Here is a 27032-nt window from a genome sequence, read left to right as displayed (position 1 = left end):
AGGCAAAGTTTTCCGGATCATGATGGTTTGGGGATTGTTAGAGGACAGAGAGCAATTTTGAAGGACACCGTTTCTGCTGCTAATCCAGGGGGATGGGGGAGATCTGATGAGGTCAGTTTTGGATGGAGCCCAGGTCTTCTGGCCCCCAGTCTTTTCGCCTCCTGGCGCTGCCAGCGACGACTGCCCGCGGGCGTGCCCTCCCAGCACCAGGGAACACAGCTGCTCGGCCGGCGACGGAACTCAGAGCCGGAACCTCACGCTCCCGGCGGTGGCGGGCGACAGAGGGCGCTCCCGCACACGCTCAGGCCGCTCTGGCCCAGCCCGTCTCAGTGGCCGCGGAAGGTGACGTGGACACGGAAGTGGTCGTCGTCGCGGCTGCACCGGTGGGAACGGGGCACAGAACTCAGAGGGCGGCCGGCGGGCGGACGGACGGCGGCGGTCTCGCACCTGCGGCGGCCGGGGACGCAGGCTTTGTAGGTTGGGTGCGAGTCCGCTGAGCCGACGAGCGGCTTCTCAGCCCTTCTCTTGCCCGTCGGAGCCGGGACTCGTTCAGCCGGCGTCACCATGACCAAGGCCGGTAGCAAGGGCGGGAACCTCCGCGACAAGCTGGACGGCCACGAGCTGGATCTGAGCCTCAGCGACCTGAATGAGGTCCCGGTCAAGGAGTTGGTCAGTACAGTCCCTCGAGGCCCAGGCGCCCACCCGCGACTGGCGCTGGCCCCTGCGTTGGTCGCCTTCTTTCCCATGCCTCAGTCTCCATGGCTTAAAATGAGGTGGGGGGAGTGGGACTAACTCCCCGGGGGAGGCCGCGTCCGGCCCCACTTTTCTTCTTGGGATGTACACGTGTCACTTTGGCACAGTTCCAGAAGATGGGAAGGAGCTGCTTGTCTGGCTATGGGCTTTTTACGGGTCCGGAGTGAATCTCCCCCCCCATTTCAGGGGCTTTCACAGCGCTCAGCTCCTTGCCCGACCCAAAGTAGGAGCCCTCGGAGCGCGGTTGCTGGGTGTATTCGGAGAATGAATGAACAGATGAATGAATGACTTGGTCCAAGTAGGCCTCCGGTTAGACCTGGGTGTGGCCCAGACCTGGCTTTTCTTGGAAGGCAGAAATCCCAGCTGGCTGCCCCAGCCCTGAGGCGTGCTTCCTTGAAGAATGTGAAATTTCATTGCTTGGTTGGCAAAGTCTCTTCCCAACTCTGAAACTGGTGGGAATCCGCACCATCATGGCCCACCCCTCCACCCGCCTACTCCCATACCCCCAACTGGGGAAACAAGCCTGAGGCCCCAGGGACGTTACAAGACTAGTTTGTTGCCAAAGTGGAGTTAGATGGTACATCCCTGCTTTGCCCACCTGGTTCCCCACCCGCATGCCCCACAGTAGCCTCCCTTTGGATGACCTGCACTTTCCTCACTGCCTTTAACGAATTATATTTGCGTTTGGCACTTGGCCCAGTCTTCTCTCTGCCTTGGCTGTGTAATATGGAGGTTAGAATGGGATTCCCAGTTCATATATCAGCTTTATTGCTTAATAGCTGAGTGCCCTTGGCAAGCTTAGTTATCCTTTAAGCCTAGATTTCCTCATGTATAAAATGGTGATAATTATTCCCATCGCATAGGGTTGCTGGGAGGATTAAATAAGATTGTAATGTAAAATACTTGGCAGGTAGCAAATGTTGATGCATGTAACTATTACCACGGTGTGCTTCCCACTATGATATCTCAAACTTCTTTAGGTGGTCAAACTTCATGCTTGGGACTTTGACATTTGGAAAGTCCACGTTGGCCCAGTGTCCTTAATTGAATATTTGCCTTCTTCCCCGCCCCATGTTTCAGCCTGGCCCTAGAACTTCTGTCCGAAACCTTTTACTCCAGGCATCCGGTTGGTGCAGCATTGCCCCTGAAGGACTAGGAATTAGCTAGGCAGAGAAGGTGGGTGGAGAAGGCAGGGCCATTTCAGGAGAGGGAAAGGAGAACGGAAGGGTCAGTTTTGCTGAGCCTCTCCATCCCAAACCCCATGGGAAAACAGAGCTGGGTTGTGAGGGCCTTGATTTCACTCTGTATTCACTCATTTACTCATTCATTCAGTTACGAATCAGCCAACGGGTATATTGAGTGCCTGGAAGACCCTGAACTGGAGAATATGGAAATCACAAAGCTATATTAGACAGAGTCCCTGCCCTGAAACCTAATAAGGAGCAGTGCTAGAGAGAATATTAAAAGTGCTATGGAGAATTTCTAAGAATCTGGTTTTTTTTCCTTGGATGTTCCACAGCCAAATCCCTACTCTGCATTCTTCTCTAGGTTGTGGTTGACTGGCTCATTTTTCCTTTTGTGTCTCCAGGAACATTATACTTCAGTGCTTTTTTTTTTTTTTTAAAGGCCTTTTCTTTTTTTTTTCCTTTGTTGAAAAAAATTTTTTTAACATCTTTATTGGAGTATAATTGCTTTACAATGGTGTGTTAGTTTCTGCTTTATAACAAAGTGGATCAGCTATACGTATATCCCCATATCTCCTCCCTCTTGCATCTCCCTGCCATCCTCCCTATCCCACCCCTCTAGGTGGTCACAAAGCACCGAGTTGATCTCCCTGTGCTATGCAGCTGCTTCCCACTAGCTAGCTATTTTACATTTGGTAGTGTATATATGTCCATGTTAAAGGCCTTTTCTAATCATGGGAACTTTCTGTGGAAAATGCTTCATTAGCAGATGTCACTGAATTGTTCCATGTGTTGATCTGACATTTTGTTCTCATTCCCTTTCCTAGGCTGCCCTCCCAAAGGCCACCATACTGGATCTGTCCTGCAATAAACTGACTGCTCTACCGGTAAGACTGGCAAGCAAGCATGATTCCTTCTAGAGCCCTGATGCTTCTCCTTCCTGTCTGGGGGAGTTGTGTCATAAGGCATAATTTCAGGATAGGCCTGCAGGCAGGCTACCACTAAAAAGGGCTAAGCCCTTTTGCACACACGTCTCACTGCTCACCACCAGGAGCTATGCCTGCTATCTCCATTTTCATTCGAGCTGGAACAGCTAGTAAAAGGTAGAGTCAGGATTTGCGCATAGGTGCCTCTGACTTGGGGCCTCCTGGACTGTTACATCACAGTGTGTGAGCCCAAGGCCAAGGTGTTCTCTCTTTGGGTCCTAGTCGGATTTCTGTGGCCTCACACACCTGGTGAAGCTGGACCTGAGTAAGAACAAACTGCGGCAGCTGCCAGCAGATTTCGGCCGCCTGGTCAACCTCCAGCACCTGGACCTCCTCAACAACAGGCTGGTCACCCTGCCTGTCAGCTTTGCTCAGCTCAAGGTAACAATTCATGACCCAATGTTTCATGGCCAGGTGTGGCAGAGGGCTCGGGGACTGAGGGCGTGCGGCTGTGAGAGAGGCCGACAGGAACACCACCTTGTTGTCACAGCCTCAGACGGCTTTCCCTGCGGCCGGAACAGAGAAGGGCTTTCTTCCTGCTCGTTTCGTTCCACTTTGAGGGGCTCTTTATGTGAACTCGGGCTTACCAGACTCTCTGCCCCATCTGTTTAGAGTCTGAAGTGGCTGGACCTGAAGGATAACCCCCTGGATCCTGTCCTGGCCAAGGTGGCAGGGGATTGCTTGGATGAGAAGCAGTGTAAGCAGTGCGCCAACAAGGTAAGCATGAGGCTCCCCAGTGGCTCCTTCACACATTCCCCTGGGACTTGCCTCTGTCGCCTCTTGTTTTCCCCTCCCAGGGCACCCATAGCTGTGTCTTTTAAAGCATGAAGGTCTCTGAAAATGTCTACTCTGAAACTGTCAGGCAAAGGCAGCTTTGTTTCTCTCTTTACTTTACAAGCAGTAGAACAATACTGTCTTCTGCTCTACTGCACTACTTCTGTTCTTAGAAACCAGGACCTTGCATGATCCAACACTGCACTGGTGACAGTTGTTTATATGGAACAAGAGGGTTAGGCACTGTAGCCTTTCTGAGTCACAGTTATTGAATTTTGATGATAAAGGTGTTGTTAGTATTTGTAAGTTTATATCTATAAACAGACACATCCTGGGCACATCTGGCATTTGATTTCAGTTGAGTCATCTGACATAGGAGGAAGGAACTAACTGGCAGCATGGAAGGCAAATATTGCCAGTAACCTTGAAGGTGCTTTACATTGTTTCTTAAGAACGGCACTGTACCCATCTCTCAAAAACTCTAGCTACAGTCATTTTTTCCCTCCAGCTTTAGAACAGATGGCTGCTGCTTCAGCTGAGCACCAGATGACTTACTTGGCTATGTTTAGGGGGCGTTGTGAACACAAAAGAGTTAACTTTAAACTCTAGATTAATGTAAGCGAAATGTGTGTATGATGGGTCTCTGAATCTCGGGAGTAATGGCCTTTCTTTTCTTATCATTAGCTCAGGGCTTCTTAGATAGTCTCATCATCTGTGTCACCCATTGTTACAAGAAACCAAGCACAGCATCAGTGCATCCAAGAAGCCAAGGCAACAGTTTGCCCTCAGCTGGGAACAGTACAAGTGATCAGTGAATCCTGTTCTGAAAACTTGGTGCTTTAAGAATGTTGTCTGTTCTGAAGACTAACAATAGCTACCATTGACTGCTCTTCCTCTGTTGTGCATGCTTTGCATGTTTCACCTCATAACCCTCATAAACCTGGGAAGTAGGTATTACTTCTGTATCTCTGACCCGAGAAACCCTCAGTATGCAACACCTTTCATTTATCCATTTATTCATTCAACTAATACTATATTAAACCAAAGTTGCTGATATTCCAGTTTTTGACCTACAAAAATAACTTTCGTTGAGTGTAAAGGTCTTTAGTATTCACAGATATTTTCCAGACAAAGCTCCGGGGAGCACGGTGCGTTGGGGATGTGGTGAGAAGCCATGCTCTGGCACCACTGCCCAGAGCTGTCTCCTGCGCACACCTTTAGGCACGTACAGGAGTGGTGTGGGCCAGTCAGAAGGAGGTCAGTTGTCTCCAGGAGTTAGTTTAGGTCTCGTCAGTTCTGACCTTGTGGGTGCATAGTAACTAATCAGCTTGGCACATAGTAAAGCACCTTTTAAAAATAATTTGTTAGTTCAACAGTAATTGTCAGGTGCTTACTACATGCTGTGGACTGGCATAGGTAGACAAAAGCAACCCTCCAGAGGCTCTAGAAGAGCCTCTCCCATTTCTCACTGGGCTGTGTTGTCAGGTAACTAACTCCTGGTGTATTGTAGCCAAGCTAAGAGGGGCGGCTCTTAAACGTCCAGGTTCTTTATTTAGCCAGTTTTTACCCCCTAAAGCCAACTGAATGGTTGGTGCTTATATAAAATTCAGAGTTCAAGGTGAGACAGGGACTTTGAACTTGGGCCCCCTCTCCACATCATGCTTGACCTTCCTCCAGATCCTGCAGCCCCTTGTATAGCAGCCATTTTTTAGTACGCTTGACTCCTTTGGAGAGGTGCCAGCTGGTGCAGGTCCTGGGTTACTCAGGACAGGGTTCCTTGTGGCTTTAAGCCAGGCTCTTGGAGGGAGTGGCTTTTGCAGACCTGCTCCTGTGTCCCTCTTATGATAGATGTGGGCATGTCTGAAGCTTCCATGAAGTAAAATAATTACATTTGAATACATGTCTGTCCTGCAGGTTGTCTAGTGCAGTAGCGAAACAGAAAATTAAGACAATTTGCTGTCTTCATTTAGAATACTTGAGGTTTTCTTCTCTTATTAATGCAGTCAAGCAACAGTGTTCATTGAGCACATAAAATGCCTTTCTCTTACAGCTCTCCTGCCTCTGTGCACTATACACAAGAGGGACAAGCTCTGGCCTAGGAACTCAGGAGACCTACACTCTCAGCTGTGCTACTTTCTAGCCATGTGACATCAGAGCCTGGGTTTTCTTCCTTAGTTTTACAATGGGCATCCAGTCAGTTGCTCATCACACCTGTATTGAGTGCTATAACTAGCTAAGCACTGTGCTCACCTGCAGAGCTAAGGACAGTAGTCCCTAACCCTTAGGGAGCTTACAGTCTAGGACTGAGATGGATAAGAAAACTCCCCACGAGTGGGAGGAGGGGAGCCTGAGGCAGCCAAAAGAGGTCAGGAAAGTGTCTTAGAGGAAGTGCTGTCCCTGTTTAACACAAAAGTTGCTGGGAGAATTACATGAAGCGATTGTAAATGGCAGGACTTTTTAGATTCCAGTTGGCATTGTGTTTCACAGACTTCTTTCCTGACAGCTTTAGTGAACTGGGCTTATATGGCTCTTCTCTGGCTAAGGTTGGTGCAGTGAGGACACAGGATAAGGTTAACTTCATTAGCTCTGCACAGCTTCCAGGGCCTCTGGTGATCAGGGCTCCTGAAAAGAGCAGTCTCTTTTTTGAAACTCCCCGCAGTGAAGACAACTGCGCTGAGTCGTTCAGCACCCTCCTCTCCCTTTGCAGGTGTTACAGCACATGAAGGCTGTGCAGGTGGATCAGGAGCGAGAGAGGCAGCGGCGGCTGGAAATAGACCGAGGTAGGTGGCCACCCGTCTCATGCTTGAGGAGCTAGGATGCTTGAGGAGCTAGGATCCAGGATAGGAGCCGTGCAGAGCAGTGGGGAACAGCGTGGTGGTAGATGGCAGCATCTCTCCAGTCCTGGCTTCTCTACTGAGCCCCACAGTCATAGTCAACTGCTTATCTTTCTGTTTGCTTGGAGGGTTAATAAGTATCTCAAATTAAACATGCCTAACCAGATCCCCTTCAGCACCTTCCGCTGTCCCCCCATAATGGGAAATCACCATCCCTATGGTTATTCAAGCCTGAAATTGGGAAGATGTCCGTGATTGCTTTCTCCTGTTACTCCCATGTCTAGTCTATCAGCAGTGACAACTCCAGTGCCACCACCGCAGTCAAGCCTCCAGCTGGTGGACTGCCACAGTACCTCCTAGCACCATGTCCTGGCTCCATACTTGTGCCCTCTCCACACAGCAGCCAGGGAGATCTTTTCAAAACACAAATCAGTTCTGCCGCTATTTGCTTAAAACCCTCTCACGGCTTCCAACTGAACTTAGAATGAAATTCAAACTCAGTAACATGGCCAACAAGGCCCGCCATGACCCAGGCCTGCTTCTCCGGCCTCGTCCCACACACCAGGGAGAGAGTGCAGTTACCCTCAGCCACACGATCCTCTGCTGTTGCTTGAACACACCAAGAACTGTCTCATCTTAAGGGCTTTGTTGGTTTCCTTTTCCCTCAGATCTTTACGTGGCTGCGTACTGGCTGCCAACTGGCTTTGTGTGGTCCTCATCTGTTGCCTTAGGTTAACCTTAACCGTTTCAGAACCACTCAAACCAGAAGAGCCAACCCACCTGCCACTCTCTGTCACATCCTCAGTTATTTCCTTTATGGAACACATCACTATCTTTTTCACTGTTTGTTCACTTGTTTACTGTTTGTCTCCTCCTGTAGAAAGCAGATGACTTAGGCACTAGAGCTTAACTTTTCTTCACTGCTATATCCGAGCACTTGGAACAAGGCCCGGCACACAGTAGGTGCTCTGTTGACGAGCCGGCTGACTTCTGAGCCCGCTTGCTGGAGGACTCCCATGGTTAGAGGGACATGTGTAGTACTGATTACAGGCGGCCCCTGAGATTGGAACCCCTGAGTTGTGACCATTCCTTGTACACGCATGGCCGCTGTGCTGCCCATGTTTACTGTGACCACTGCTGCTTTCGCCTCTGGATGGCACATGGTCTCCTGAGGTTGGGCAGAGTGTGTTCTTGGCATTCTTGGTGCTCAGCTGGAACTTGGAGCTTGTTTGTATGTAGCAAAGCAGTGGAAAGCTACAGTGATAAGAATAGTACTATTCAGCTACGTGATAGTTCAAATAGGCTTTTGAGCCCTAAAAGGACATTTAACCACCATTTGTGGCATTCTGGCTTTGGAAAAATGTGCTTCAGTCTTCCAAATAATTTGGGAATGCATTTTTAGAAACCAGTAATTTGTAAGGTGGGTGCTGTATGTAAACATACTCGAGCTGTGGAATAAATCGGAATGTTACATAGACTCCTGAATTGAAGTCTAGAGTACTCTCTGACAAACTAGTAGTCTTGTTTTTTCAGGAAAACATTTCCATCTTCTCTAACCCTGAACCTGAGCGCTCCCTTTTTCTTCCTGCCCTCCCCATGCCACATTCCTTTCCGAAGCTTGGGAAGATGGGACTCCCATTGAATCAACACCTCCCTTGTTTCCTCTTCTCATAGTTGAGTTGTGCAAGGCTGTCAGTGGCTGTGTCTTCTGAATTAGTACCTAATTCTAAAGGAGCACCAGACTCATCACCCATGCCTTTCTTATGCCCCCCCTTGTTATATCACCCTAATCTCTGCTGCTTGTGGCTAGGAACCCCTTAATAAGAATCCACTGAGCAAACCCTGAAAGGAGCTTATTGTATTTTAGGGAGGGCTTACTTCCCAGAGAGCAGAAAGACAGCTGTTGCTTTTTAATGTATCTTATGTGATCCACAGCATAAGAGAAGGGAGCCTGAATCCATATTAATCACTTGAGAAAGCACACTGGAGGTTTGTGGGAGAGAAGCCACTTTTGGGTATACTTTCTCATAGAGGCCGAGAAGAAGTGGGAGGCCAAGCAGCGAGCTAAGGAGGCTCAGGAGCGGGAACTGCGGAAGCGGGAGAAGGCGGAAGAGAAGGAGCGCCGGAGAAAGGAGTATGACGCCCTCAAAGCAGCCAAGCGGGAGCAGGAGAAGAAACCTAAGAAGGAAACAAATCAGGCCCCGAGTAGGTTTTTCTCTCAGTTGCAGGGTTCCAGGAGGGGTGTGGTGGGGAGATGGCTTAGGTTTCCAGGCATGGCTGAGTGAGTGAGTGAGCAAGCAAACAAGCTTGCAGACCTTGTCAGGTACAGTATACTCTAAGGCCTGGGAGTAACTCAGAGGGTCCACTTACGGGGAATGGGGACCCTCCTACTACCCCGAATGGTTTGTTTCCCCAGTGTCACATGCTTATGTGCAGGTATTTGGGTCAGATGTAGCTTAGGACATTTCCAGAACAGGGAGTTGCACTTTTTGTAAGGGTTAGATTCTAAAATCACCCAGAAAGGTGAAGATTGCATATGGTCACATTACTCTTAAAAGTCCCTGATGTCATCCAGGAAGTGGACTGAGCTTTTGAGTGTGTGGTGCCGTCTCAGTGGTGCCAGCACTGCCTGTGATTTTCTTTCCCGGTTGGACCCGATCACTCTGTTTGGTGAACACCGGGGGAATCACTTGGCCTGCATTCGTGGAGCCATGTCGTATATAAAACACGTTAGTGTTTTGCCTGAATATGTCCCGTTGGATTTGTGTAGCAATGTGGCTCCATATATAAGGGAGGACCGTATATCCTCTGGGCCAAAAGGGACACCTGAGGGAGAGGAACCTGAGCAGGGAAGCTCTGTGGGGAGGGAGGCCTGCAGGGCCTGTCCCTGCTTGCCCCCGCTAGCCTTGAGCAAGTCGCCCAACCTCACCACCTTTCTGTTCCCTTGTATAAATGAGGATCATACCTCCTTACAGATTAGTGATAGGATTAAGTGAGAAAAACCTATGACAGGATCATGTAGTTCTTGGAATGTGGGTGTTCACTCAGGTTTTTTAAAAATTTGTCTAAAAATCTCAAAACCATTTTTTTTCTTCAATAATTATATTCACTGCAGACAATTTCTTTATATATATCGGAAAATGGCAATCACCTGTAATCCCCTGTTCCCAGCAGTAATCACTGTTACCAATATGGTATACTTTCTTCCAGGCTTTCTGTTTATCTTATAATAAAAACATTAACAATATTCATAAATTTTGAACCTGTTTCCCCAAATGGGCAGCACTCTACCCACGCTTGATGCCTCCTGATGAGCCCCTCCCCTTGGTTCTAAGGGGCCCAGATCATCAGCATGTTATGGAGAACTTAGGACCCTGGGGACTGTGTGCTAAGTGAAACATCCAGAATGAGATCCAGTTTTGAATCTACTCCCTGAGATCCAAGGGAGAAAGAGTTCATGTTTCAATCTCTGCATAGCAAAGTTTTTTAAGAGCTCAGATGTTCTAGAAAATGTGTTCTCCTCAGGGCCGGGGGAGTCTTCATCAGAGCAGAGGGGTGTAAGTGGACGTGCATGGAGACTAGCATCGACTGCAGAGTGTGCGTCCTTAAACTGACTGGACTTTTTGCCTACTGTGACTTTGTCCCTCCAGAATCTAAGTCCGGCTCTCGGCCCCGGAAGCCACCTCCCCGGAAACACACTCGCTCCTGGGCTGTGCTGAGGCTGCTGCTGCTGCTGCTGCTGTGTGTGGCTGGTGGGCTGGTCGCCTGTCGGGTGACGGAGCTGCAGCAGCAGCCCCTCTGCACCAGCGTGAACACCATCTACGACAGCGCGCTCCGGGGCCTGCGCAGCCACGACATCCTCCGGTGGGTCCTGCAGACCGATTCTCAGCAGTGAGCTTGTCCTCCACGCCTGCTGCCTCCCAGCCTTGGAGCTTGGATTCCTATGGAATTGGGTTCTGTTGGACACAACCTCTTTTTAGTGTCAGACCTACCTGCCATCATCACATGGCTGCCATTTGGTACTTGAGACCTCCTCTTTGTAAGACTTCTTTGTTCCTTAGTCAGGGTTCCCTGGTGGAATAAGGAGAAATAGGAGGTGGGGCCAGTTACCTGCATGCTTAAAAGAATAGGCTTGGGGTGGGGAGAGGAAAAAACATAGCCTTTTCTAGTTGTTATACGAAGCTGTATAAAGGCAAGAGTCATTTCTACTAAAGGTCAGCTGTCACTACATTTATACTTTTGTATGTCACAAACCCTTTCTTTCATTCCTCCCTGGGGAGCCAGGGCAGATCAGGAGGCAGTGTGTTAGTGGGGACTAGGGGAACACCATACTCAGCAAATCTAGTCTAAATTGGGGGGGGAGGGGCATACCTATTTTTTAAGGACCTCAGACATTCAGATATTTTAACAGTCATACAAAATCTCAGGCTGCGACAGGACTTCCAGACCATCCAGTCCAATGTAACACTTGTAGACAGGGAAACTGAGGCCTTCCATGACTTGCCTATGGTCTCCTAGCTGGTTTGAGGCAGAACTGGATTCCCACGCTGGTATCCTTTCTTTCCATCATTTTGCCTCCTTTATGATGTACTGAGAGAACAAAACTTACACCAGAATTGTCTCTTGGCTGGAGTATAGAATCTTTCATGGGAAACAGATTCATGACCCACAAATAGAAATCGCATAGCCATGAGGGTCTTGGGCAGCTCTTGTAGAGTCCTGCGGCAATTTATGTGGCTTCTATAAAATGGGGACGGTCCAGGCTCCTTGCGTCAATTTGATAGCATTAATTCCGACTGCCAATAAACAAGAAGGTGGACCCTTGCAAAGCCACATTGTCTGTGACAGCTCTCTTACGTAATCGGTGTGACTAAATACCTCATAGGCAACCTGAAAACTAAAGCTTCATAAGAGACTGAGGTTTAGAATTGATTCTAGACATAACTACACCTACACAATGAAGGGAAATAAGTAGCATCATGGAGTTTAAAAGTGGTACATTAACGACTAGCATGAATAAAGGCAGAACTGTCCATTCTCTTGTCTGCCAGACTCAGCATTTTCTTGCTCTGTGGCCTCCTTTGCCTCCTTTCACAACAGTTGGATGAAGGGATCAGAAATGGCCGTCACGGTGCTCATTCACAGAAGACTCCCGATTGAAAGTTCCTTGCCTCTCCCCAGGGAGAGCAAGAACCTGCCATGTTCAGAGACAGAGTGGAGTCCATCTTTTCAGCACTAGTGGCCCATGGATAAGACTGACACTTGTGACCGCCCTGATAGTGGAAGAAAAGACTTGTTCTTTTCTCCCTCAGGGAGAGCTCTGCTGCGTGGGCCCACACCTTACTCAGAATCACTACACATTCCTTTAGTCTTCCTCCAAGCTCCAGAGCCATTGGTACAAATGCTTTATTGAAACTAAACACATAGTACATAAAATGAGATTAAGAGAATACAGAAGTCAGCATAGTGATCAGACCTCCCCCCGTTCCTTGGCTGCTTGAGGCAGCTTCAGTGGATGGGAGGAAGGCAGGAGCACATCCAGCCTTGTCAAGCAACCCGCCGAGGGCAGTTCACTTGTGACCTCGAGATTTGACGCTGAGGTTCTTTTGGATTTTTACAATTATTAAATATGTGTCTGAGTGGTCTGTCTTTGTTCCTTTGTATTTTGAGGGCTGGCTGGGGCAGGGGTCGGGGTGGTTTGTACGTGGCAGTTGACTTGCTAGGAGAGGAAGGCAAATGTGAGCATCTCAGCCTCTGCCCCATGTTGACAGGTAGGGACATTATCGCAAACAGCGACACCCAGGAAAGCCTGTTGTGGGCAGGACCCAGGCTTGTGCTGCAGGAGGTGCTTCTAATCCCTGCACTGTAGTCATGCTCTGAGGTCGGGGGGCTGGGGTGGAAATCAGCTTTTCATCCCTGTCCCTGAGGGCTGGCATCAGTCTGCACCGTCTAAAGAGAGATCTGGCTGCAAAGCTGTCATCTGAAGGTAGATACGCCTGGAGAGCTCTGGTCCAAGACGGCGGGAGGTGGCTGTCACACCTTCCCCACGGCGCACCTGTATGTCTGCAAGCAAATTCTGGCGTTCTTGCTCAGAAAAACACCGCTTATAAGCCTGAAAGTGGTAAATGACCTGTTAATACCATACCACCCACGGTCATTCCTCATCTGTGAATAAGGGACGGGAAGCTTGGGTTGAGGGATGAGAACCGTCCTCCCTCCCTGGTCAGTGTTGACTCTGATCTCAGACCCGCACTGTTGACTTACAAGGCATTCCTGGGCCCTCACCAGTGCTGTCCATGGAAACTGGGAGTCCACTAAGGCCACAGTGCACTGGGCAGTGACCCCTGGAACGGCATACCTGGATCAGGAGCTGTGGGGAGGGGTAGGCGTCCACAACGGCACTGGCCATTTCCAGGCTGACTCGGTTCAGCTGCTGAATCTGTCTCCTCCAGACCACTGCAAGCCCCCTGCCAGAGCGGTCCACCTTTGCCCCTCCAGCCCAGTCACTCTCCAGGCAGAAGGAGAAACTAGCTTGATCTCGGAGCTTCCTGCAAACAGCACAGTTGAGCTGCGAGTCGTGTGTTACTGTGCTGCACCTGTCCCCTTAACTAGAACTTAAAAACCCTCCACTGACATCGGAAGAGGTGGGCATGATGTTCTACCTGGCCAATTTGAATGCTCCTTCTGTCCCCTAGCAGTGCTAGTTGCCGATTCCCGTAAAAACGACATCTATTCCTTTTCATCAAAAAAGAAGTTAACAGAAAAGTATGAGACTCTTGCTTGCAATGAGATTGGGGTGTCTTGATCGGGGAGGCAGTGTGCATGGAGGTTAGCGCAGAGCACTGGGTATCAGGCAATTTGGAGTCTAGTTCTGGTTCTTCTGATTTGCTAGGAACTTTGACAAGTCGGTCTCTTTAGGCCTCAGTTCCCTCAGGTATAAAATGAGGGACTTGGACTGGATTGTCTCTGAGGAATCACTGATTTTAAATTCTGACTATGAACAGCGCTTGAGCTAAGTAGGCTAAAAAATTGTTTCACAAGAGCTTGTTTCATTGTGACCTGACCTGCAATGAATTCTGGTAAGTTGGCCCACTGATAACCCAGTACCAACCTGCAGAACACAAACTTACACATAAGCTACAGGAGAACATTTTAAAGGGACTGAGCTTGGGGGCTCTTTCCAAGAATTCCCAGGGTTAGGTCAACTCCTTCTGCCTCAAACTTGAGTGACAACAGACTAGCAGCAGAGTTTAGGGGAAAGGGACATCTTCTTTGGGTACCAGAATCACTGTAAAAGACAAGGCCAAGCAACCGAGCCAGGACTTGACAGGGGCACTCACTTGAAGGGCGCCTCAGCCACAGCCTTTGTGAATGTGCACGCCAAGTCAGCCAGCTCTTTCCAGCTCTGCACAATTCGAGCCTGGGCTTCTGTGTGTAGCTGCAGATCTACCAATGCCTAGAAACCCCAAAGCAGATGCACTGGAAGGGTATGCAGAGGCTAGTTTGAAACTGTTCTCCTCTCACTGTTCACTGAAGCTGCACCCCAGCCCCTTGGCTCCCCGTTTGGCCCCTTCTCTCCTACTTAGTACCAAGGTAGAAAGTAGTGTCCAGCAGGCATTTTACTCTTTATCAATGGTGAATCGGGTTAGATGAGAGTGGGCACCCACGATGACTCAGGCAACAGAAGTTCTTACCTCTTCCATGTCTACCCTGGTCACCACAGCCGCTGTGTTGGCCTCCGGTTGTCTCTGCTTCTTCTTCTCCTTGACCTGTTCTCCATTTGCCACTCCCTGTTTCCTTCTCCTTAGAGGATTCGGAGCACTGGAGCAGGGGAGGAAATCAAAGAGCGGCAGCTCCAGGCCGAGCTCGGGCAGAAGAGGTGTGAGAAGACTGGACCAGAGAGTCCCACAGGGCTAGGAGGGATGCTATTTTGCAGAGGGACCCAGATCTGGGATGAATAAATTCACCCCTGTTGGCCTAAGAGCTGCCCCTTTTAATGCTAAGTCTCGAGGACAAATCCAAACCTGAAGCATTTCTCCAGATCCACAATCACCAGTGACAGAGCTTTCCCAGCTGTCCTTGCTGTGATGTCAGTTACAAAGCTCCGAAGCGTTTCCTTCCCTTCCTCGGTGCTGCCCAGACTTCCCTGCGTGAAGGGGCAGAAATGCATGAATGCCTGCTCCCTGCAGTCAGCCCTCTGTCCCAGCCTCAGCGCCTACCCCTCTGGCTGTGCCCACCTGCTTGAAGTTGTAGATCATGGACACAAACGCCTCTGCCAGGAGCAGCACCAGAATCGTCGGCTCCTCCACCCAGCCCTCCTCTCCATCCTGTCAAAGGGTGCGGAACCCAGCAGAGGGAGGCAGGTCAGCAGGTGCTTAGCACCTGCGAGAGAGACCCAGGCCTTCCGGGTGAATGACTTCATCCCCATCAGCCTAGTCCACTTTGCATTATCCTTTTTCTTCTGGAATGCAGTCATGGTGGCAAGAAATAGTAACCCATAATCCTGTCCTTCCCAGTCCTCAACTGTTCAACCTCGGTGTACTGCACCTCTGAGGCAGTGAATAAGAAAGGAGCATCAGTGAGTTGAAACGGACGGAGAAGTTAACTGCCAATATTTCTATGCATTCTGAATAGGGGAATGGAGCAAAGGAAACTCTTCCAAAGGATTTGGAACAAATAAGTAACTTGGGCTTTGAGGGTAGATGCTAAGCTGAGTGGCCCTTACACAGGTTTTGTGTGACAAAGGTAAGAATCACCAAGGAAACTTCAGTCTGTGAGAGCACCTCTTCTTCGCCATACTAGGGCATAATCAAACAAAGCCAAGGCCGCGTCACGGTCCACAATCCTACAGCAGTACAGTATTACAGAGTAACCGTGAGCAGGACTTGTGCGGAGTTTTCTGATTAGGTCCCTATAAGCAAAAGCCAAGACCCATAATATTGCAAAGCACAGGTGGGAGGAGCTCTGGGTTCTAGTCCCTCCCACCCCCCAGCCACTACTCAGCTGTGATCCTTAACAAGGCTTTCAACTTCTCAGGGCCTCAGTTTCCCCACCTGTGATGTGGGGATAAGAATTTCTTCCTTATAGGATAACTGCGACAGAAACGGGCAATTTCCCCCACCGAGGGACGTTTGGCAATATCTGGAGACATTTTCAATTGCCACAACTGGGACAGGTACTATTGGCATCTACCAGGTAGATGCTAAACATCCTACAAGGCACAGGACAGCCCAGCACAACAGGGACTTAACCAGTCCAAAATGGCAGCAGTACCCGAGGTGGAGAAACCAAGTTAAAGCTGTTATTATCCTGAGGTACTGTGCTGTCCCTTGTAGTTTCCTTGCACCCTGCCCACACCTTGGAAAACAGCCCCCTTATTAAATCCTCCTCAAATTATACTAAGCTGAGTGTGCTACCTGCTTTCCTGCTGGAGCCTTGACTGATAATATATCCTTTAGAGTAAAAGCATATTTATCCTGTAACTCTAAGGAGCAGAGACAGCAGCCAGAAAACCCCTACCTCAGTGGACCCAGCCCTTCTCCTCCACGTGATGCTGCAAGGCACGGCCGGCGCCTCAATCACACAGCAGCACTCCATGGACTGTAGTGCTCCGAGGAGCTGGCCCCCACCTTCCATCTGTAGGAGCACTGCAACAGATGGGAAAGGGGCTGTCAGTGGGGCCCAGAAAGCAGTTCACCCAGCATGAGGTAAAGAAAGATGCCTGCAGGACCTGGATCCAGCAGCACAGCGATATGCTTTAAGCACTCCTCTGGCCTCTGAGCTTTCAGCCTGTTAACCAGGGCTGCCTTCTTCTTCCTTTCCTGTTGCCTCTGGGTGCTTTCCTTTTGGCTTGCTTGTCCCCGCTGCTGGCATCCCTGTGAGCCTCTCTTCCGGACCTTCTGATTATGCTTGGTTCTCTTCTGAGGTGGGGGTACCTCAGCATTTGTTTTAGTTACTGTCAAGCTGTTGCTCTGGACAGAGCAGGTAGTTTGGTAGGCTGGCAGCTGATGGCATGGACTGTCTACCATAGGGTCCTTGTTATTTGATGCATGCCTCTCTGAGGTGTCACAGAGAGGAATATCACGGATCTTTGTAAAGGGCTGGTTTTGCCAGTCACGTGATGCTCCTTCATTATTTTGATGATCTAAAACCCTTTTAACTGGGGAGCTGGAATCCTCAGGGCTCAGCTGCTTGTGGGTCAAAAACTTACAAGTAAGTCTCTCAGCCAGGGGAACAAATTCTTCCTCATCCTCACTTCCACTGCTTAGCACCCTGACTGGCTCTGTTTGTGGGACAGTTTCAGCTGCCTCTGGAACAGGTGGTGGATCTTTCAGTTTTTGTGATGGAGGACAGGAGGCCTCAGAATCTGAGGTGTCAACCACTACAATCTTCTCCTCCTTCTGAGGCTGCCTCCTCTTTGTTGAAGACGGTTCCTTCTTCAGAAAGGCAAATGTTGGCAACTCCTCAGAGTCACTCTCACTGGAATCCAGTGAGAGTGATGACTTCTCTACAGCCATCAATATGTGCTATCAGATTAATTCCCTAAAAAGAAAAGAGACATGAGACACAGACTGTAGCACTGAATTCAGTCCACTTGATGTGTTCTGTGGCCAAGCTTTAAGGAAATAAATGATACACAGAGAAATAGGATATGGTCCCAACACGGTCAATCTGGAACTCAGAACAGCTATGTCTGTAGTCTAACAGGAAACCTTCTCAAATCCTTTCTAGGTCCAGGTGAGGTATAAACAAAGTGGAGGTTACTATTAAAAAATGTTAATGAGGTACGAACAAGACTCAACACAACCTCTTTGCTGATCTCTGCATGTAAAATGGAGATACCAAGAGTCACTCTTTTTTAACTGAGTATGTGAACTTTTGTGACTGGCTTCTCAGCATAATATTTTCAAGGTTCATTTATGTTGTAGCATGTGTCAGTACTTCATTGCTTTTTATGATTGAATAACACCTCACTGTATAGATACGCCACATTTTGTTTGTCCATTCATCATTTGGTGGACATTCTGTTTGATTCCATTTTTGGCCATTTTGAATGAATAATGCTGCCATGAACATTCATGTCCTAGTTTTTGTGGGGATGTTTTCAATTCTCTTGCAGACAGACCTAGGATTGCCAATTGCTGGGTCGTGCACAAGAGTCATTCTTTGAACAAATATTCACTAACTCTATAGGTGTGACCCAAGATGAGCCATGTAACCTCTCTGGGCCTCGCTTTCTTTTTTAGTAAAATAGGGATAGTAACATTACCTACTTTACAAGATTGTAAGAAGTTTTTTAAAAAAAAAATCATGCATCTACAGAGCTCAGTAAAGTAAGCTGAACGACTAGGGAGAGACCGCATCCCTGTCCCTGCACGGGCCTCGGTAGATTCTGGCAAAATGCGGGGGTCGGACAAGCGGGCCCCTGCTGAGCGGGCTCCAAGCCTCTCCCGCCGACACCAGGGCGGGCGGCTCGCTCACACACCGCGGCAGAAGCGCCGAACGCCCCGGCCACCAAGCCTCTGCGGAGCTGAGCTCAGGAAGAAGGCCCTACCCCGTCCGCCCGCCCGGCAGCGCTCACCAGTAACTTCTCGCGTCACTCTTTCATCCGCCACGCAGGACCCGGAAATAGATCTCCGGTAGCGGAAGCAGATTTCTCAGACCGGAAGCGAGTGTGAGGCCAACATGGCGTTAGCGGTGCTGGCGCTGAGGACGCGGACAGCTGGTAAACGGACGCCGTGGCACTCGCCGGGCGAGGGGTGGAGGCGGAGTGGAGACCTTGCAGGGATCTGGGGGCTTGGAGGTCGTTCCCCCACGGATGACCCTGCGGGCGGGAGGGGACTGGGGGGAGTGTGTGGGGCCCACGAGGTTTGAGGGGCGGTAGTCGCTGGTCGTGTGACACCTAGGGCGCGGAGCACGTGACCTTTCCCTGCCAGGCGTGCAAATACAGCTTCCCTAGGGGTGGGTGACGGTTCTCCGCTTCCCCTGTCTAGGTTTGTTTGGATCCCATTATCTACAAAAATGGGTTACTGCTTTTGGCACATAGGCGCTCAAAAAGTTAATCTATTCATTCAGCAGATTGAGGTCTTTGTGCCAGACACTGTGGTAGGTGTTGAGGATCTCAGCAGAGAAGATGAAGACATAGTCTCTACCCCCACGACGGTTACTTCTAATAGATAAGCCAGTACATAAGCACGTAAATAAAATAGTTGTGAATTGTTGCAACTACTGTGACAGAAAGGGAAAAATGTGTCTGTGTCTTTTTTTTAGGTTGGGTGGTCAGGGAAGCCCTCTGAGGAGGTAACATGTAAGTTAAGACCTAAAGGATGACAGGAGGCCTGGCTTTGTAAGAGAGTGAGGGACAAGAGAATGACTTGACCCAGTTTTCCATTTTGAGAAGCAAACTATTGCTCTTATGTGAATTTAAAGGGAGTAGGAGTGGAAATGAGGAAACCAGACGGGAAGCAGTAATAGTAGCCCTGAGGAGAGATGATTTAGTCAGGGTGTTAGTGTCAGTGAACTTGGAGGGAAATGGGTGGATTTGAAATCCATTTTGGAAATAGGATCCACAGAGCTTGCTGGTGAACTGGATATGTGAGATCAGCAAAGGGAAGGAATCTGCAGTGACTCTTTGATTTCTGCCTGAGCAACTGTGTAAGTGGTAGCATCATTTACTTTGAGGAGGATGGGGAATAGGGTGAAGGGCAGAGATTCGTGAGTGAGATAGGTTAGGTAAAGCAAAGTCCAGTTCCTGAAATTGAGTGAATAAATGAATAGGTGTTTAAAGGTGGGTAGATCCTGGTGCTGGCCATTTAACATGTTGTCTCTCTAAGTCCTTATCTCTGGTCCTTTGCCCCAGCTAGTCTCTGTTCTCATTAAAACTTCAGAAACCTAGGTTTTAGGAACTCTGAACTTATAGACTCCAGGACCCACAAGCCTTCTCTAAAGACTCTGGCATGACCCTGATTAACCATAGCTGTATCTGGAGACCTGAATGCCGGGACTGCCATTCCTGGGCTTGTCATATAGCACAGGGCTTCCATCCTGGTCAGTATGAATTTTAGTTCACTTTCCTTTTTAAAATAAATGCCATTGAGCACTTTGGAATGAGTATGGAGAGGTCAGATTAACAAGGGCAGGGTGTCAGTCTTCTTGGTTGGACCTGTGCTTGATGGACTTGCCGAACAAAGAAAGGGTCCAGCCTTCTGAAATGGACAGGAGCCTGTGGGAGTCACCCTCACAGAGGCTGCCCTTTTTGTTTACAAGTATCTGATGTGCAGTGGATGGGTGATGGCTAAGAAAGTGGTGGGTGAGGTCAAAGCAGGAGCCTCTCTCTGGGTGTCCTGTTGCTGGGCTCTGCGGTCTGGCCCCTCCACAGTACATTGAGCCTTGAGGGCATAATGGTGAGTGAGGCTGAAACAGGCAGCTCTGTGGTGTCCTCTTGCTGGCTTCTGTTTCTGTGCTTTTGTTTCTCTTCAATAGGACTGGATGTGTCAGGACCAAGGGCACATGGTGTTTATTTTTTTTTCCATTAATATTTTACTCCCTCCCCTCAACCCTAGGCCACACACAGACAGCTCATGTAGTGCTTACACCATGGACAATACAAGAATGACTTATCCCCTGTCGTGGGGGAAGGCCAAGGACCTCAGACACTCCCTGAAAACCCACAAAGTCAAGTGGCATTTCTGCTCACACATCTTCCTCACCTCCCCTGACACTGCCCCCCTGCCACCTCTCAGCTTAGCAAATGACCCCCTGAGGCAGAGAAAGAGTCTGATGGGGAGCTGCTCTGTTTGAACAACATTTCTGTTCTCTCTGCAGTTACAGCCCTGCTGAGCCCCCCTCAGGCTACAGCTCTTGCCGTCAGATATGCATCCAAAAAGACAGGTGGCAGCTCTAAGAACCTCGGTGGAAAGTCACCAGGCAAACGCTTTGGCATCAAGAGAATGGAGGGTAAGGGTGTGGCCTGGCTTCCACTTTCCACTTAGCACCCTACCCTGCTGTACCGGCATTCCTTTGAAGAGCGGGCAAACCACACAAGTGCCCTGTCCTGTACTCTCCATTTTACTCACCAGAACATTCAGTTCCAAATTAAAGAAACAGATAAGACCTTAGGCGGGGTGGAGGGGCTGAGGAAGAGCAGATAGGTGGGAACCTTGGCCATGCGACTGCAGAGGAGGCTGCCGGGTGGGGGACAGGGGGCTGCTTGTGTCAGACTGGGAGTTGGTCTTATCCAGGGGCAGGCTTAGAGGTTGGTGTGTAGCATTTGGGCCAGGAAAGCGAGGGCTGCCATGGTTTCTTAGCAGTTCGCTGTGTTGCCTCATCGTGGGGGCCCAAAGGTAGCACACATATGGACTTCTCTTCTAGGTCACTATGTTCACGCTGGCAACATCCTTGCGACTCAGCGCCACTTCCGCTGGCACCCAGGTGCCCATGTGAGTTGCTCTGTGTCCCCCCACCCCCCCATTTTTTCTTCATCTCTCCATGCTCCTGAGCATAGTAATTATAACAGTTGCAATTATTGGGTGCTTACCAAATGCCAAGTGTCATGCTGATTCCTGGGCCTGCATTATCTCATTTCATCCTTACCCCCATCCCTAGGGTAGGTAGGTGTCATCTCTGCTTTACAGGTAGGATGCCAGAAACTTAGAAGGGGGGGCGGTGGGTAGTGACAGAGCTGGGATTTGAACCAGGTCTGCTTGACTCCCAAATCACTTTTTTGCTTTGGTAATAGCATTAGCTTGGTTCTCTGGGGTCTCCTCTCTAACCCCCATTTCTTGGAAGAGGATATTTCTAGTGATTTAAGATATTTTTTTAATCTTGGGAAACTAATTTCAGTTTATTCATTGTTTTCTTATTTTTAAGAATTCCTCCTTTGATTAAAGTTATTATTAGATGACTGAAAGATAACTTGAATTTAATAAAATAGAATTTAGTTTGTGGGCCAGAAATTAGGTCCATATCAGGCAGGAATTTCAGTTTCAGCAAGTTGGTATTACTTGCTGAGGTAGGAAAGTTCTTTAACACAGATCTATACTATATTCTTTACATTATTTAAAATATTAGTTTAGTTTCCTCTGTAATCAATTTCCTCCTGCCTTCTTACCTCTTTTTTGGCAATTTTAGTAGGCACAGAAAGACTGATAGTAACCTATAATTATTTCAAAAATGCTAATTTGTATGTGAGTTGATTGTATGTGTAGTAGCTTTATTTTTTTTAGAACTCGAGACATTCAATATGTGGCTGTGTTAATTCTTCAGACAATAAAATAATGACAACAATAATAAAAGCTAATATGTTGTGACCTGGGCAGTATTCTAAGCTCTTTCTGATTATTAACTCATTTAATCCTCAAGATGACCCTATAAAATAGTTAAAATTTATCTCCATTTTGCAGATGAAAAAAGTGAGATACAATGAAGTAGATTAACTTGCCCAGATCACACAATAGTAAGTAGTAGTGCTGGGATTTGAACCAGTCTGTTCTTTTAATCAGAGAGATATTGAATAATGCTGGGTAAAAATTGCCACACATGCAATCTCAAGTTGTAAAAGAAAAAAGCTATGATATGTATAGTTTAAAAAAAAAAAAGAAAATAAATATATAATACACAGTTTATTTAATCTCTTTGCTCATATTTCTCACCTGAACATCAGGGTTAGCGATAGTACCTACTTCACAAGGTGAGAATCAAGTGAGTTAATGTATATAATAGGGCTTGGAACAGTGCTTACACACAGTAAGTGTGACATAAGTATTAGCTGATATCATTTTGTTTAATTAGCGTATGCATTATCCATATAGCTTTGAGCCTAAACTTTATAGATCACCATATAGATGAAAATGTATATCAAACTAGTGTTGTGTTAAGCGTCAGTGAAGCAAACTCCCAGGAGCAGTGATTAGAGACATTTTCCTGGGCCTGGTTTGGGCATCTATCCAGCGTAGCCTCTGGCCAGCTGCACAGATATGGGTCCGGGTATCAGCCCTCAGGGACTGAGTAACCACCAGGATTGGCCGTTGGAGTTTTCTTTTCCCGCCTTTGTGATGGAGTAATTACCAAGCAGTGGGAAAGGGAACCTGAGATGGAGCTTTCTGAATCCTCCCCTTTGGCCCCAGGGCCTGAATCCTTGTGAAGAGTCTATCCTAGAGCCCTGGGATGGGCCCCCTGACTGTCCAGCTGACCAGGTCTGTGTGTTGCAGGTGGGGCTGGGGAAGAAGAAGTACCTGTATGCTCTGGAGGAGGGGATAGTCCGCTACACTAAGGAGGTCTACGTGCCCAGTCCCAGCAACTCGGAGGCTGTGGATCTGGTCACCCGGCTGCCCGAGGGGGCTGTGCTCTACAAGACTTTTGTCCACGTGGTTCCTGCCAAGCCTGAGGGCACCTTCAAACTGGTAGCTATGCTTTGACCTCCTGGTTGAGGCCTTTGGACAGACTGGAGCCCAGGTGACAGGAGAGGGTGGTACCAGACGTCATCAAGGGTTGGAGTGACGACAAGCCCTCCCAAGGAAGAAGTCTGCTTGGTGGTGACTGCAGGAGACTGTGAAGTGACTGGCTGGGAAGCCCTTTGGGAGACCTGACCTGGGGCCAAAAATAAAGTTAGCTGGAGTCGTGAGTCTCTGCTATTTGGGGACAAACCGGGATGGAGTGGCTTACTGATCTGTTATCCATGTTCTCAGGTGCACACAAGGGGGAGCCTCAAAGCAGGAAAGAGGCCCGTCAGAGTGAGGAAATGAGAAGAGGGGGCTTCATTTTGAGTAGGGGATCCCTTTAGCACCATCCCCCAAAGAGGAAGGAAGAGGAGTGCTTGTGCTTGAGGGTGTTCCCGCTCCTTCCCCTCCTGGATCCCACAGAAGTCGCTGGGGAAGAGTGGGCGGGGGGCGACCAAGGGGCCAATAGAGGAAGCCAGCGTGGTCATGTTCCTCTCCTGGAGCCACATTCAGAGGGAGCTGGGGCGGCAGCCCCAGAAATGACCACATGGCAGACCCCTTCCTGCCTCTGTGGGTCCAGAGCAGAGAGGCCCCATCTGGCCTGGAATACCAGGGTCCTTCCAATGATGAGGCAGAATGGGTGACAGATGGGCTTCTTCCTGTTACCCAGAGAGACACCTAGCTCGCATTCTTTCCTGATTCTTGGTTTATCTCAAACCGTAAACTGCAGCAAAGAATCTGGCTTTAGGAGTACTCAGTCTGGGCCTAGAGTGGGCTGGGGTCAGGCCTTCATTGTCAACCCAAGACCTTTAGAAGCTTGGCTTCGAGTGCAAGGGTGAGGAAGGAAGTCTCAGCAGGGGTGGACAGACGTCCTGGCTGTTGGAGGTAGGCGATGCTGGCTGCAGCCCCAGAGAGGGCTTGCAGAGTTAGTGCCTTCCTCCCAAGCACTCTTCTTTGCCCTGAAAGCAGGAGCTCCAGGGGTTGAGGGCAGAGAAGTCTAATTCTGGAGGTCTGCCTTGAATTTGTCACCTTGATTCTCAGGGCATGACCCCAGATTTCCCACCTCCTGCAAAGGTGGCCCAGGGTTTGTTGAGGTGCACTTTGGCTTCCTTCCCGTAGGGTCTTGTACCAAGGCCCAGCTCGGGGAGATTGTTGGAAGCGTCTCCATAGGCTCAGCGCTGTCCCTGCCAGTCCCCGCCAGTCCCCGCCAGTCCCCTGGAGAAGTGGGAAGGGGCAAGATGGAAGAGCGTGTTCCCTCCTATAGTGTTTCCCTGAGCAGGCAGGTGGCTGCTTCTTGGGGTGGGTGAGCAGAGCCATGGTTGGGTGGTAGCGCAGGCAGTGACCTTAGGGCCTCCTCATAGCTGGATGGCAGCTGGGAGAGGTAGAGCAAAGACATTACCCATTCCCTTACACACAACCCCCCACCACACACACACACACACATGCTCTTTCTTTGGACTTTGCTTTCTGTGTCTCCTCTCCCCCAGTGATGGTCCTTCCTGGAGACAAGTTGAATCTTAGAGCTGTTGGTTCCATGGAAGCTCTTCTGCCCAGTCTAAATCGCTTCCCTGGACTGGGGTCTGCCATCCTTTCCTCTACCCAAAGAGGTGAAGTGAGGCCTCTAGCCAAATCCTGGGGCTTGCCATCCGTGGTCCTTTCCTTGTCCCAGAGGCTCTGATTAGGCATTTACATACAGTAAAAAAAGTAATAAGGAAAAAAACTCAGTTCTCCCACTCAAGGCTGGGAGGGCTGAACATTCACCTACCTCTCTGCAGGCCCAGAGCCAGAAGCGCTGTGCAATCAGCTGGTGCATCTGCTGCCGCCGGTCCTTCTTTTGAACACTTTCATAGCTGGGCAGGCAAGCTGGCTCCCATAGGGATAGCTGGTGGCTGCTGCATAGCCCCACACAACACCTCACCCCCCTGGGGATAGCCCTGTGACTAAGGGAGCCAGGCAGGCTTGTGCAGCTGTTCTCCAGCTTCCATCTGGACCCTTTCCACCAGGATGAGCCTAAGATCAGGGTACCACACACGCTTCTCTCCAAGGAGTCTCTCTAGGCTTCCTCGCCTTCTTCCCCTAGCCACACTAGGCCCTGGCACACACCTCTCCCCCACGGTCCTCCCTCACCCGCATCCCCTGGGACTCTCAGCACCTTTCCACTGCCTGGACCTCGGTGGGGCATCCCATGGTGCTGAAGCAGGGAGAGGGGCAGTCCTGGGGATCATGAAGGATGACTCAGAGTGAAGCTCAGGGTTTAGGGTCAGCGAGCAAGAGAGCAGAACCCAAACCTTTCTTGTCCCCATGTCCTCTCCCCATCTTGTTCTCTCCCTCCACCAGTCCAAGGCACAAAGCCCAGACGCTTAGCATTTCTGAAATGCACTCAGGTATAAAGAAATTCCACCCCTTTCTGGCCACTAGCTCATTCTTTCACAATCTGGCAGCCAGCTCTGATGACCCTTGTGGGAGAGTCAGAGAACACCTTCTGTCCCCACCTCTCCATCCTCTGTCTGGTGCTCAGAGTTGGGGTTGGAGCCTGGGGAGGCTGCAGGTCTGAAGATTTCTTTTGCTTTTTGTACCCAGCATCCCATGTGGTACCCCGTCCCTGGGAAGAGGACTGACAGTATGGTAGTCACCACCCACAGAAGTTGGCTCTGGGCTTTCCGCTGGGAGCTAGGAGCTTGTGGCCCTTGCTTGGAGAGCTGGGAAGACCATTGTCTTCACCAGCAGCTCCCAGTACTGGGTCCTGTTTCACAATGGCCAGAGAGGAGGCTGGCCAGGATGTTGCTCACCCTTTCCACACTACTTCCTTGGTCCAGAGGGAACCCAGACTGGAAGATGCGGGTCCATAGAGTAGATCCAAAGGCCCCTTCCATACTGAGCAGAGAGCAGAGGACGTGGCAGCACTGGGGCTTCGCTGGTACAGCAGCACAGCAGGATGGCCATGATAAAAACCAGCATGAAACTCTCCTCTCCCCAGAGGCACCAGGCATCAGAGGTTCAGCCTGGGCCTGGCAGGCACAGACCCATCTCACCTCCCCAGACTGAAATTCCACTCCAGAAGTTGAGCAGGAATGACCTGGCTGGGACTAGTATCAGCTTGACATGCAGGAGAAACGGGGGCAGGGAGCTCCCTTTTTGCTGCTGCATCAATTCCCTGTGGCAGAGATTTGTGAGGGAGGACAGAGCAGCTATATCCTATCTTCCTTCAGCCCAGGGAAGGAGTGATGTGTGTAAGGGAGTTTACAGAGGGACAGACTCAGGGAGGAGAAGGAGCTTGTGGCGGGGCAGACACCCTTAGAAACTGGATCTGAGGAGGCAGGGGAGGGAGGACTCGAGTCTGAAGTCAAACTCCTGGTGCCCAGACTCTCTTCCGCTATCGTAGACTGTAGCATCATAGAACACAGCAGGGAAGGGACCTCAGGGTTCATATACCAGCCAAACACAGCATTCTCCCCAAGTGGCTTGCTTTAGGTGACCCTATAGATGAAGAAGCTGGACTTCTGGCCTCTGGTGAGGAGCCAAGTGTGCATCTGCCCCAACTCTGAACTTGGGACAGCAGTGGGTACTCGGTGGCCACAACTATGTCTAGGAGGCTGTTCTCCACGGTGATCTCTGCACAGGGAACAGCAGTGGCAGAGCGGTGCCAAGAAAGGGCACTGGCCTTAAATGACCTTGAAGACAGCCACAGGATGGGCTCCCCCCGCCCTCTGCCGGCCCCACCCACCATCCCCACAGGGCCAACCCTCAACCCAGGATCCCTGGCCCAGAGGAGCAGCTTCATTCAGAGCCATGGTATCTGTGAGCAGCTCTCCAGATTCTCAGCTTCTGCCCCTGCTTGTCCTGGTCAGTACCATGCCAGGACCTAGTGTCCCACAGATGGCACTCCACTCTGCAGGCCTGGCAGCCACGAGGGTCCCTCAACAACCTGCAGGAGAAGGGGTTGGCGGGAACAGGCTAGGCTTCTGCTAAACCCAGAAGACAGCCAGGGGAGCTCCACCTCGCCCAGATCTCTGCACCTCTCAGTCCTGATCCCCTCCCAGCCCTACTCTGCACCCCCCCTCCCCC

General features: G+C 49.8%; 3 protein-coding genes across 6 annotated transcripts; 2 read left to right on the top strand and 1 right to left on the bottom strand.

Annotated features, from left to right (window-relative positions):
- Positions 1–474: 474 nt before the first annotated feature.
- LRRC59 (leucine rich repeat containing 59) lies at positions 475–12176 on the top strand. The gene is made up of 7 exons (XM_061174907.1): positions 475–669; positions 2765–2824; positions 3146–3304; positions 3536–3640; positions 6405–6477; positions 8563–8736; positions 10182–12176. The coding sequence occupies exons 1-7, from the start codon at positions 565–567 to the stop codon at positions 10424–10426; spliced, it is 921 nt and encodes a 306-aa protein (XP_061030890.1). The 5' UTR covers positions 475–564; the 3' UTR covers positions 10427–12176.
- Positions 11845–18146, bottom strand: EME1 (essential meiotic structure-specific endonuclease 1). 3 transcript variants are annotated; one of them, XM_061174904.1, is made up of 9 exons: positions 18113–18146; positions 16262–17073; positions 16051–16178; positions 14769–14858; positions 14556–14677; positions 14226–14352; positions 13872–13987; positions 12890–13079; positions 11845–12643 (listed from the first exon to the last, which is right to left on the bottom strand). In XM_061174904.1, exons 2-9 carry the CDS (start codon positions 17046–17048, stop codon positions 12467–12469), a joined length of 1737 nt encoding a protein of 578 aa, XP_061030887.1. In that variant the 5' UTR covers positions 17049–17073; positions 18113–18146; the 3' UTR covers positions 11845–12466. The 3 variants fall into 3 exon arrangements, with proteins under 3 accessions (XP_061030887.1, XP_061030888.1, XP_061030889.1); XM_061174905.1 differs by having other exon boundaries at positions 12484–12594; XM_061174906.1 differs by lacking the exons at positions 11845–12643; positions 12890–13079 and adding an exon at positions 13098–13266.
- A 51-nt stretch (positions 18147–18197) lies between these two features.
- On the top strand, positions 18198–23152 carry MRPL27 (mitochondrial ribosomal protein L27). 2 transcript variants are annotated; one of them, XM_061175977.1, is made up of 4 exons: positions 18198–18256; positions 20356–20487; positions 20902–20969; positions 22740–23152. In XM_061175977.1, the coding sequence occupies exons 1-4, from the start codon at positions 18217–18219 to the stop codon at positions 22944–22946; spliced, it is 447 nt and encodes a 148-aa protein (XP_061031960.1). In that variant the 5' UTR covers positions 18198–18216; the 3' UTR covers positions 22947–23152. The 2 variants fall into 2 exon arrangements, with proteins under 2 accessions (XP_061031960.1, XP_061031959.1); XM_061175976.1 differs by having other exon boundaries at positions 18217–18334.
- Positions 23153–27032: the final 3880 nt, after the last annotated feature.

The sequence above is a fragment of the Eubalaena glacialis genome, chromosome 19, assembly GCF_028564815.1.
Source record: "Eubalaena glacialis isolate mEubGla1 chromosome 19, mEubGla1.1.hap2.+ XY, whole genome shotgun sequence".
Classification (NCBI taxonomy): Eukaryota; Metazoa; Chordata; class Mammalia; order Artiodactyla; family Balaenidae; genus Eubalaena; species Eubalaena glacialis.
This window is presented reverse-complemented; position numbering and strand designations above follow the sequence as displayed.

Bases quoted from the DNA above. Each gene is read 5' to 3' on its own strand.
- MRPL27 (XM_061175976.1), top strand. From the start codon at position 18,217: ATGGCGTTAGCGGTGCTGGCGCTGAGGACGCGGACAGCTGGTAAACGG. The intron at 18,335-20,355 runs GTCGTTCCCCCA...TTCTCTCTGCAG, and splicing joins AGGGATCTGGGGGCTTGGAG to TTACAGCCCTGCTGAGCCCC. The intron at 20,970-22,739 runs GTGAGTTGCTCT...TGTGTGTTGCAG, and splicing joins GCTGGCACCCAGGTGCCCAT to GTGGGGCTGGGGAAGAAGAA.
- LRRC59 (XM_061174907.1), top strand. From the start codon at position 565: ATGACCAAGGCCGGTAGCAAGGGCGGGAACCTCCGCGACAAGCTGGAC. The intron at 670-2,764 runs GTCAGTACAGTC...TCCCTTTCCTAG, and splicing joins AGGTCCCGGTCAAGGAGTTG to GCTGCCCTCCCAAAGGCCAC. The intron at 3,305-3,535 runs GTAACAATTCAT...CCATCTGTTTAG, and splicing joins TCAGCTTTGCTCAGCTCAAG to AGTCTGAAGTGGCTGGACCT.
- EME1 (XM_061174904.1), bottom strand. From the start codon at position 17,048: ATGGCTGTAGAGAAGTCATCACTCTCACTGGATTCCAGTGAGAGTGAC. The intron at 14,678-14,768 runs GTGGGCACAGCC...CCCTTCACGCAG, and splicing joins TGATCTACAACTTCAAGCAG to GGAAGTCTGGGCAGCACCGA. The intron at 14,353-14,555 runs GTTTGGATTTGT...CCCCTGCTCCAG, and splicing joins GATCTGGAGAAATGCTTCAG to TGCTCCGAATCCTCTAAGGA.